This window comes from Nicotiana tabacum, chromosome 20, assembly GCF_000715075.1.
Source record: "Nicotiana tabacum cultivar K326 chromosome 20, ASM71507v2, whole genome shotgun sequence".
NCBI lineage: Eukaryota > Viridiplantae > Streptophyta > Magnoliopsida > Solanales > Solanaceae > Nicotiana > Nicotiana tabacum.
The window spans coordinates 25,471,153-25,483,009 of NC_134099.1; the positions used below are offsets into that span (position 1 = coordinate 25,471,153).

Genomic DNA, 11,857 nt, shown 5'->3' on the forward strand with positions numbered 1-11,857 from the left:
GGCAACTCTACTGTTAGTTGTTAGTTTTAAGTGTGCCAGCTCAAAAGTTAATAGTTAGTCAGTGAGTTAGTGCTTTGTACAATATAAATACAGTGTAACTGACTGAGAATGGGATGAGAATCATTTCACAAAATATTTGCTTCTTCTTTGCTTCTCTGCTCTAGAAGCTTCCGCCGTTGGAGAAGCATAGAGCTCCTCTGAATTTGCTCAATGAAGGTGTAGATTTTAGCATTTATCATGGTATTAGAGTTAGGCTCATCCGGATTTATTACTATCGATGTTATAGGACTCCCATTTTTGTTATCCAAGCTCCAATTTGTAGAGGGGAGGTGTTGAATCTCACATCGGTGGGTGTGGGAGGCCATTTGCCTTGCTTTGGGCAATCATCCCCTTATGCACTAGTTTTTGGGTTGAGTTAAATTAAAGGTCCATTTTCTTTATCATTTATCTACTAGTATTATTTTTAAGAGTGGCTATATTATATACTTATTAAAATGCCCAAAAAATTTAACTTACTTTAAAAAAATGAGTACGAATCCCCACACACACAAATGATGTTGCCATATTTCGGTGCCTCAATATTCGTGAAGCATAAGATGCTTCTTAGAAAAATTTACTCACCATTTTCAATCACTCTTTTCGTACTTTCCTTAAATCACTCTTTTTTCCACTAACCTTTTTGACTCCTTTCCGTATAAAGTCCATGCATTTACATTATCAGCACAGGTTTTCCCTTGTGTTTTTCACATTCATTCTCTGACCTCTTTCTAATACAGTTTCTTAGCTGAGAGTATCAAACATGGGTTCAGACAACAATGTTCTTGCTGTAATAGCCAAGAATATTGATGTTCTTGCTTTGTAAGCATTCTCTCTTCATGTATATGTATTGTAATAATAACATGTGTTTACTTTCTTGCTAAGTAATTTTGCTTAGTAATTGACAAGCTAAAGATTCAAGATTTTTGACATTGTTTATTTATTTTCTGTTCCTACTCCAGGCCTCTTGTCTCTCTTGTTTACCCTCTGTAAGTTAATTTACAAATCTCTTCTTCTCTATATTAAAGTTAATGGCATTATGGTAGGCTTTCTATGTGCGAACCTTCATTCGAAATATTTTGTGCACTGACCTTAGTAAAGTTAGTGGCATAGTCTGTTCTTTTTTTCTTTTAGGTAAAATAGGTGAAAAGGGGTTTTCTTTTAGTTGACATTATTATTATGTTTTGGCTGATTTTTGTTGAATAATGGGGAATATATAATATATTTGGCAGGTACGCTTCCATTAAGGCAATAGAGACAAAGTCTCGAGCAGATGATCGGCAATGGCTAACTTATTGGGTTCTTTATTCTTTGATTACTCTCTTTGAGCTTACCTTTTCTAAGGCCATTGAGTGGTAAGCTTCACTTCTCAATTTACTTCTGCAGTTTCTGGGATTGACATATATAGAGAGAGAGAGAGAGAGCAACTTCCTCGAATATTAACGCAATACTTCCTATAAATACACCTTAAAATACTTCTGATTTTAGGAAAAGAAATTTACTAAGTTCGTGACATATTGTTGAAATGAGTTGTGTATATTATGTTCTTCAGATGAGTTTAACTTTTATATAATATACACTATCAGGTTATTTTAAAAAATAATTATAGGCAATTGTTCATAAAAAGTTAGATTAATAATCTAGAAAATGTTGAGATACATTAGTAGTTTTCTTTACATTGTCTACATGTATATAAATTAAATCCTTTTAAGACAGCTAGCTAAATAAAGTGATACATTTTCTGCTCTTCAGATAAAACTGCCTTATTCATGAATCATAGTGCCTTGCCTTTCTTTCGCCTCAAATTAGTAGCATGAATCATGAATCGTAGAATTTCCTTTTGTAAACATTAGTAGCATTGGAATAGCACCTCAACACACAAGTGTAGCTGAATTTTAATTATTGGTGTGTTCTTAATTCAGGTTTCCAATATGGTCATATGCTAAGCTAGCTGCAATATGTTGGCTAGTTCTACCTTATTTCAATGGAGCTTCCTATGTTTATGAGAATTTCATAAGACCTTTTTATAGAAATCCACAAGTCAAAATCTGGTATGTTCCTCTGAAAAAAGACATTTTTAGTAAGCCAGATGATGTTCTAACTGCTGCTGAGAAATATATTGAAGAACACGGACCACAAGCATTTGAAAGGCTTATAGCCAAGGTAAATTTAATTATATATCAATATTGCATCTTTTCCTTTAATCTCTCATCTTCTATATCTACATATTCCAAATTAATATTTAAGAAAATTCTTCTTCTATCATTCAATCATATCTAGTAGTAATTAATATTGGTGCTTCCTTACCAAGTTAAGTACTCGTTCATCCTTAACCAAAGGTCTTGAACTCGAGTCTTGGGTATAATCACATTTGTTAGGGAGCACCTTACCCCTAAGCATATAAAAGAATTTCATTATATATATAATTCGAGTCGAAGAAAGTGAACGTGCCTATGCTAACTTGTTGTTAAAAAGCTACATCCGCCCCTACTCCCCCTTCTTTGTCTTCCAATAAACCAAATATGGTCTTAAGTTGAAAACAGAATGGATTTTTGTGTAGTATACTTTGCCTATACATGTATTTTGAATTTGAATTTAGTGTTTATGGTGTTGATTTAGCAGGCTGATAGAGATGCAAGAAGCAGGAGGAATAACTACATGATCTTTGATGATGATTATCGATATTGATTGGCCTCTCTTTGCACTATTAAATTACTTATTTGTTATGTATGTTGGTATGTCATTTTGATGAGCTATGTTTGGGTATCCTTGAGTTTCCACTCTATGTAAGAGTATTTCATTTGCTATTTTACTCTTTCTAGGCTTCTTGAGATGAGACTTTTGAGACCTATTTATATATTTCTAGTTCATAAAAGTCCATTTGCTATCTCGTTTGAAATTGAACTAACAAAGGAATTAATCGAGTAGTAACTTGCGGATAGAACTGTTATTTTTCATTGTACACTCGCAACAAATTGATCTTCACAAAGCTTTTTTTAAAAAAAAATTGTAGAAATTTAATACTTTTTGCGGTTGTTTTTAACTTTTGACTCCCGCTTGCCCATGGGCATAACTTCAAACTTTAAATTAAAAGTGCTATCTATGGGCTAGCGAGAGACAATACTTGTTATACTTGAAATTCTGCCATGCGGCAAGCAGGGATAAAATTCAAGACCGTCAACTTTGAAGGCTATTTGTGTATTCCAGCTGACTTTTTTCATTGGAAAAATGATATTGTATAGACGCTATAAAAATAATAGCCGAAAAAATATATAAGATTTGTGTATATATACACACACACATTCGGTATGTTATATACAAAAATTATAGAAATTTTATACATTTTTTCGATTACCAAATATAAATAGTTTTTGGCGCGGGCTAAAAGTAATAATACTCCTTTTTCATTTGTCATTTGGAACATAAATAATGGGCATGAGTGTAATGGGTTGAGTAATGAAGATACTTGTGCAGTCATGCTTTTATTTGTAAAATTTTTTACATAAATAATCGGTCATATTCATTATTTATTTATTGTAATCATATACATATATAGATTAACATTGAATATATATATATATATATATATATATATATATTACCTCCATCGGCTATTTTTAGTTTAAGTGGTTGGACAGACGGCTATTTTGGTCAGTTCTTCAAAATAATACAAGGTAGCAACTCTAAAGGATTCTTTATATTTAGGAATTATCTAATGTGTCCTGAATTTCGGTTTTTGAATTTTCTCAGGACACAAATATCTTAAATTGTCCTGAAATTAAGATTTTTAGTTTAAATTTTTAGGACAAAATAAATACCGTGCACTTCCCCATTTATTTGGTCTTTGCGGCTCATGATGGAGTAACTGCAAATGTCAATTTCTTTTTTTCCTATGATGGGCAACATACTTTGATATTATGATGTCAGAATCATTAGTTTTTGAGTTGTAATTAATATTAACTGATTTAATCTTTTTGAAAATTAAACTTGAACAATTAAATCTCAGCTCGACAATTTCATTTATTAACATGACTATTTTTAAGAGAGTTGGTTCTGCTGAAAATCGACTTTCCCAGTAATAGCGCTTAATGTTCATTATTAAATAGAATGACATTTTAACTTGCCTCATACATTGATAATTTTATTGTACTGCTGAAAATATAACTTGGCAATATTTAGCACTATCCAAAAGACAGTAAAATTCTTCAAATGTGGTGAGTGGAGTGGTAGAGTATAATGTCAATTGTAAGTGAGTTAGAGCATATTTGGTCAAGTTTTTGGGAGGCCAAAAATACTATTTCCCCCAAAAAAGTATTTTTTTAAAAAATTTAAGTTGTTTGGCCAAGATAAAGAAGTACTTTTGGCCAGTAGCAGAAGCAATTTTTTTATTTTTGGGAAGAAGCAGAAAATTTTAGCTTCTTCCAAGAAGCAGAAGCAGAAAATTAATTTATTTAAGACAAAACTATCCTCACTTTAAAATTTATACTTTTCAAATTATCCTTTACTAATTTAAGTTTTTTTCATATTTGTTTCCGATTTTTATCATTCTCTTAAATTTAAAGATATCATATACATGAATCATATTGTAACTTTCCAAATTCTTTATTGACTTTTCTTGTTTTTGATTTTTTTTGGTGTAATGTCTTGTAACTTTTCAAATTATCTTCTTCTTTCTTCACACCAAAGCAAATTATCTACCTCCATCTTTGGATTATCAATTCTCTTCTTACAAATAATCACTTATAATTTCCTCTGTTATATGATATTAGTTCTCGAATCTTTAAACCAGTTATCAAATCTAATTTGTGAAAATTACCTACCAATGGGTAATAAATTTACAATCTTATCGCATAATCTATCTATATATTATTAAAAGATGAAGAAAAAATATCCGCACTAAGCCAAGTGGCAGTCTCACAATAGGTCGCTAGGCAATTTACGACAAAGTTGGTTAGGTTAGGTAATAATTAGTTTCTAATTAAATTTTAAAAAAAATTATACGTTATGTTGCTAATAATTAGTTACTCTTTAAAATTATTTTTATTTTACGTCAATGCCATATTTCAAGTTTGTCACTCAGAATCATCTAGTTACAACTACCATGACTATACATAGTTTCATCCGACGATATTCTTCTACCAATAAGGAATTTAACTATTATGTTAATGAAGACATTACTGCAAAGATTGAGGAAGGAGAGATGGGTCTTCTGATATTCCTTTAGAAATGCAAGGCAAGTCTACTACTAATATGGAGGCATTGTGTGATAGAAGTAGAGATGAAATTGTTAGAAAATATTATCATGTGTGAGTGACTTTACTTATTATTTCATGGTATATTATAAGTATATAGTAATTTGTGGAATAGACTTCTAATTCGTGCGAAATGATGTATTTTGATTATTCAATCATTATGTAATAATAAGTAATTATACTAGATCATATTATATATTTTGCATAACTATATATGTAAAATTGAGTTAAATCTTTATTATATTTGTTTACTTTATATTTTATATTTTAATTAAATTAAATAAAAAAATAATAAAAGTATCTTACAATAAATATTTAAGTTCATTTTTCTCTTTAAAATAATTATAAGACCTTGGTACTATCCTTTTTGGTAATTTGACACTCAAAAGTACTTTTTAGAAAGATTGACTAAACACAATTTGTTTACCAAATCTTACAAAAAGTACTTCTTAAATGAATTGTCCAAACACAAACTGTTTTTTCTTCAAAAGTACTTCCGGAAAAAGTACTTCTGAAAAAGGCACTTTTTAAAATAAGCATATTTTGGCAGCTTAGCCAAACGGGCTCTTAGTGTCGGCCAGATGAATTCTTCCTATATGTGTCGTCTAATTTAAGCTCGTCCCAATTTATTTAAGTAGTAGTATAAGAACATAGTTTTTCCTGCAACAGAAGTTTTTTTATATTTTTAATGAAATATAATTTTTTAATAATACTAAAAAAAATTAAATTCACGAGCAATAATAATATTATAATAGATGTACTCACATGATTAAAACTTAATCTTATTTTATTGGTATTACGTATATAACTTTTTGTATTGTACTTTATTTTTTGCTAAGTTTGAATAGATTCCAAAAAATTTGTAACGACATCTCTTGATGATTGACTCTTTTAATAAAATTCGTGTAATATCTATCTTAGAAGCTAGAGGAAATGTTTAAGTACATTTCACGTGAATTTAGATATATCTCGTATTCATTTGAGATACATTTGGAGTGGTACATTTGGAGGACGAAACTGTCTCAAATGGCCATCTATTATTTTATCAGTATTGTGTTACTTGCACCTTCTACCGAATGTGGCCATTGTTAATCTCATTTCTCAACGCTCATCTAGTGGATATGTTGGTCTTTTATGTTGAAGAACATAATCCCCATGATACCACTGTAGCAGAAGAAGCAAAGAAGAAGAAGATAGCAGCGTTACATTTGCTTCAGGCAGATGATTCAATCAAAGTGGAGCATGACGTGGAAGCATAATAGCCCTTGATATTCAAATCAGGAGATCTAATCTTGACCGTTGGATTAGAAGACATAAACACATCTGGGTCATTCATTTATTAGTGTCATACACATGAGTGAGCACATGCTCACATTTGTATTAGTGTTGATGCACTAAAGTGAGTATGGACTCACATAGTAAAAAATGTTTTTGTCTAGGAATATTATATGTACATTCTATGTATCTATAGGCTATAGATGTATATAGAAGCTACAGTAGTGAATATACAAAACAAGAGAAAATTTTTCTACATCATCAGCTCTTTCATTCTTTCAGGGTATCAGAGCAGATCTCTGCTCTATCCTTGAACTTCATCTTCTAATCTTCTTCCTTTTCCTCAATTTGTTCTATCACCATGACTGGAACAGATTCTTCAGTAACACCTTCTCTTTCTGGATCAACAAGTCAAGCAGTCAATCATGATGTCAACCATCCCTATTTTCTTCACTCTTCAGATGCTCCTGGGATGACTCTTGTGACCTCACCTTTTGATGGAAGAGGATTCCCAGGATGGAGAAGGTCAATACTGATTGCATTGTCAGCCAAAAACAAGTTGGCATTCATCAATGGGATTTGTGATGAACCTGCCTTGGATTCAAAGGATCATGCACAATGGAGTAGGTGCAATGACATGGTAACCTCATGGCTTTTAAATTCTCTAACTAAGGAGATAGGAGACAGTGTAATCTATTCCAAATCTGCAAAAGAACTTTGGAATAGTCTTGAACATAGATTTGGACAATCCAATGGAGCCAAACTCTACCACCTACAAAAGGAAATTGCTAAGACAGTTCAGGGAAATAGCAGTATTGCAGGATACTTCACAACTCTGAAAAGGTTATGGGATGAGTTAGATTCCCTGAACTCACATCTAGGTTGCACTTGTACCTGTGTATGTGAAGGGAAGAAGAAGGTAGCCAAGTTCCTAGAGGATCAGAGAGTCATCCAATTCCTAATGGGACTGAATGATGTGTATGCACATGCAAGAGGCAATATCCTCATGATGAGCCCACTTCCAAATATGGATCATGCCTATTCCATCCTGCTGCAAAATGAAAGTCAGAGGGAAATATTTATTGGCCCACAATATCCAACAGATGGTGCATCTTTTATGGTAGGACCTCAAGGTAAGTTTAATCAAAGGAACAATATTCAGAAATCATGGGGATCTCCTCAGAAACAGGGGAATATTCAGAACATGCAACAAAAGTTCAAAAAGAATGCAAAGTACAATCCTAATGTGAGTTGTAGTCATTGTATGAGAACAGGGCATGTAAGGGCAGATTGCTACAGACTAATAGGATTCCCAGATGATTTTCAATTCACAAAATCAACAAATTATCAGCCTGCCATAAAAGGAAATGCAGTGGTGGCAGGACAGGAAGGTGAAGAGAAGAACAACACATGTAGTGAAGGAAATATCAGCAATCAGAACCAGTTTTTCAGTAAAGAGCAAGTTTCAAAATTGGTAAACATAATCAAGCAAGTGCAGATTGGAAGTGCAGCAGCCACAACATTAGAAATCAATGCTAATGTTGTAGCTGGTACCATACTCAAATACACATGAACTTGTCTTGCTGTTTTCAACACTAAAACATGGATAATTGACTCAGGGGCCTCTGAACATATGTGTTTTGATGCTAATTCTTTCCTATCTCTTACTCCTCTTCCTACATCTTTGCACATTAGCTTACCTAATTCATTCCAGTTGTGTGTTACACATATAGGAAGTGTGTCTATTCAGCCTGATATGGTTCTTCATAGGGTGCTTCATGTACCTTCTTTCAAGTATAACTTATTATCTGTTCATAAGTGATGTCTTCAATTCAGTTGTTTTTTGAATCTAACTTCTAATGGGTGTCTATTGCAGGTCCCTTTAGTGGGGAGGGGACAAGTTTTTGGTGAAGTTAGAGATGGATTGTACCTGTTTCAGCCAACTAGAATAGAGTTTATCTCTCCTCTTAGAAAAAGTGTAGTTTCCATTCCAAAAGGAAGAAATTCCAGTGTTATTTCTACTTCTGTTTCCTTTTCAGTACCTTTAGTTGCTATCGCTACATCTACTATAAAGCAATGGCATGTTAGGCTAGGGCATTTGCTCTTTTCAGTAATGAGAAATCTGAATTTCATTAAGTTTCCCTCTAAGTTTGATTGTGTGTGTCACATCTGTCCTCAAGCTAGGCAAACCAGACTGCCTTTTCCTTTGAGTCATATTAAGAGTTCTGCTATCTTTGATTTGATTCATATTGACACATGGGGTCCATTCAAGACTGTGACTTATAATGGTTATAAGTATTTCTTGACTATTATGGATGACTATAGTAGGGCCACTTGGACCTTTCTCTTAAGTTCTAAGGGGAATGCTTTTTCAGTTTTGAAATCATTTCTGTGCATGGCAGAGAGACAGTTTAACTTGAAAGTTAAGAAGATCAGATCTGATAATGCCATGGAACTAGGAAAAGGCTCACTAGAGGCAAGTTTTCTTGAATCAGAAGGGATTATACATGAGACCTCTTGTGTTTTTACCCCTCAACAGAATGGAGTAGTTGAGAGGAAGCATAGGCATCTTTTGGAAGTAGCAAGGGCACTTTTATTTCACTCTAAGGTGCCTCTCCAATACTGGGGAGAATGTGTGCTGACAGCTACATATCTGATCAACAGAATTCCTTCTAAGGTTCTGAATGGATTAACACCCTATGAGGTATTGCTTGGTACATAACCTAGCTATGATTCACTCAAGAGTTTTGGTTGTTTGTGCTATGTCTCAACTTTGTCTCACAACAGAGGGAAGTTTGAACCTAGGGCAAAAGGTTGTGTGTTCCTCGGATATGCCCAGCATCAGAAAGGTTACAAGGTCTTGGATCTTGTCACTAAAAGGGTGTTTGTGTCTAGAGATGTTAGGTTTCATGAAGATCAATTCCCTTTTTCCCACTCACCTCTCACATCTGATTTTCCTTTCTTCCCTCAAGATACAATTCCAACAGATACCTTGCCCCATAACTCAACAGAATACTCTTCTAGGACATCTCTACCATCGCATTCACCTCCATCTACCCACTCCTCACCTAGTAGTTCTTCTACATGTCCTGGTCCCTCTACTTCAACCAACATCAACCTAACACCTTCAGACTCTGCTCCTACTCCATGTCCTTCTTACTCACCCATCCTGTCCAGATCATTTTCTCCTTCATCAATCAGCACACCTATTCCAATTCCACCTCCACCAGTCAGAAAATCTGACAGGGTAACTCAGAAACCAGCCTACTTAAATGATTACATTTGCAATAGCATCTACCTATCCGACCTTAGTTCCTGTCTATCCAAACCTCTCAAGCCAAATGCCTTTTCCTTCCATGCTCTTTCTATAGACAACCAGCATCTCCTTCAATCTATTTCTACCACATCAGAACCTAGCAGTTATCTACAAGCTTTTATCCATCCTGGGTGGAAAAAGGCTATGGATGCTGAAATTTCAGCACTTGAGATAAATAACACTTGGGATGTTGTATCCTTACCACCAGGTAAGAAAGCTTTACCATGTAAATGGGTGTACAAGGTGAAGCATAACTCAGATGGTACAATTGAAAGGCTAAAGGCTAGGTTGGTGGTGAGGGGGGACATTCAGAGAGAAGGGATAGATTATTCAGAAACTTTTTCACTTGTGGTAAAGATGACTACTATCAGGTGTCTTTTGGCTGTGGCTATCAAGAAGGGGTGGAATGTGTCACAACTCGATGTTAATAATGCCTTCTTGCATGGGGATTTGCAAGAAGAGGTCTATATGAAATTCCCAGCAGGTTTGACTCTTTCTCAATCTAATCTTGTCTGTCGACTAAGGAAGTCACTCTATGGTTTAAAGCAAGCGTCGGGGCAATGGTATGCTAGGTTAGCTGGGGCTCTAAACTACAAAGGTTACTCCAGCTCTCTAAATGACTATTCATTGTTTTTCAAGCAATCAGGTGATTTAATTTCCATATTAGTTGTATATGTGGACGATATACTACTCACAGGTAATGACACCACAGAAATTGCACAACTTACAGCTTTTCTACACTCAGAATTCAAAGTAAAACATCTTGGTCACATTCATCATTTCTTGGGTATGGAAATTCTCAGAGAAAAGCATGGTTTTATAATAGGGCAAAGGCAATTTACCTTGGAACTTTTGGCTGAATTTAACTGCACAGGTCCTGCTGTATCTTCACCTCTTGATCCTTACTCTAAATTGCAAGCTGATATGGGAGAGCTTATGCCTGATCCTACCATTTATCGCCACCTTGTTGGAAAGCTCAACTACTTAACAAATACTAGGCCGGACCTCTGTTTCGCTGTTCTTTGTTTGAGCCAGTATATGCAACGTCCTTGCATGTCTCATTATTCTGCAGTTTTGCGTGTTCTCCGCTATTTGCGCACTGATCCTTCTCAAGGGATTTTTCTCACTGCAGATCCCTCTTTTGATCTACTCGCCTTTTGTGATGCAGACTGGGCGGCTTGTAGAGATTCTCGCTGGTCTGTTAGTGGCTTCTTCATCACCCTTGGTGGAGCTCCAATCTCTTGGAAATCGAAGAAACAAATCTCCATCTCTATGTCCTCCGCAGAAGCGGAATACAGGTCTATGAGAAGGGTGACCGCAGAAATCACTTGGTTAGTCCGCTTGCTTGTCGATCTATCAGCACCACCCACTTTACCAGTGCCTGTTCACTCGGATAGCCAAGCCGCCATTCACATAGCTCGTAACCCAGTTTTTCATGAACGAACCAAACATGTGGAGTTGGATTGTCACTTTGTTCGTCAACAATTTCTGTCCGGTTTGATCTCTCTCTCTCTTTTGTTCCGTCGGAATCTCAGCTCGCCGATCTATTTACCAAACCCTTATCTGGGGGTTCTCATCGGAGTATTTTATCCAAGCTGGAGGTCCATTCTCTCCCCTCCACCTTGAGGGGGGATGTTGAAGAACAGAACCCCCATGATACCACTGTAGCAGAAGAAGCAAAGAAGAAGAAGACAGCAGTGTTACATTTGCTTCAGGCAGATGATTCAATCAAAGTGGAGCATGAAGTGGCAGCATAATAGCCCTTGATATTCAAATCAGGAGATCTAATATTGACCGTTGGATTAGAAGACATAAACACATCTGGGTCATTCATTTATTAGTGCCATACACATGAGTGAGCACATGCTCACATTTGTATTAGTGCTGATGCACTAAAGTGAGTATGGACTCATATAGTAAAAAATGTTTTTGTCTAGGAATATTATATGTACATTCTATGTATCTATAGGCTATAGAT

The 11,857-nt window shown here is 34.9% G+C and overlaps 1 protein-coding gene across 2 annotated transcripts; it reads left to right on the plus strand.

Annotated features, from left to right (window-relative positions):
• The first annotated feature begins 703 nt into the window (after positions 1-703).
• On the plus strand, positions 704-2,923 carry LOC107797934 (HVA22-like protein c). Of its 2 annotated transcripts, none has more exons than XM_016620857.2 (5): positions 704-858; positions 999-1,025; positions 1,269-1,391; positions 1,959-2,199; positions 2,656-2,923. In XM_016620857.2, the coding sequence occupies exons 1-5, from the start codon at positions 800-802 to the stop codon at positions 2,722-2,724; spliced, it is 519 nt and encodes a 172-aa protein (XP_016476343.1). In that variant the 5' UTR covers positions 704-799; the 3' UTR covers positions 2,725-2,923. The 2 variants fall into 2 exon arrangements, with proteins under 2 accessions (XP_016476343.1, XP_016476344.1); XM_016620858.2 differs by having other exon boundaries at positions 706-858; positions 2,659-2,923.
• The last annotated feature ends 8,934 nt before the right edge of the window (positions 2,924-11,857 follow it).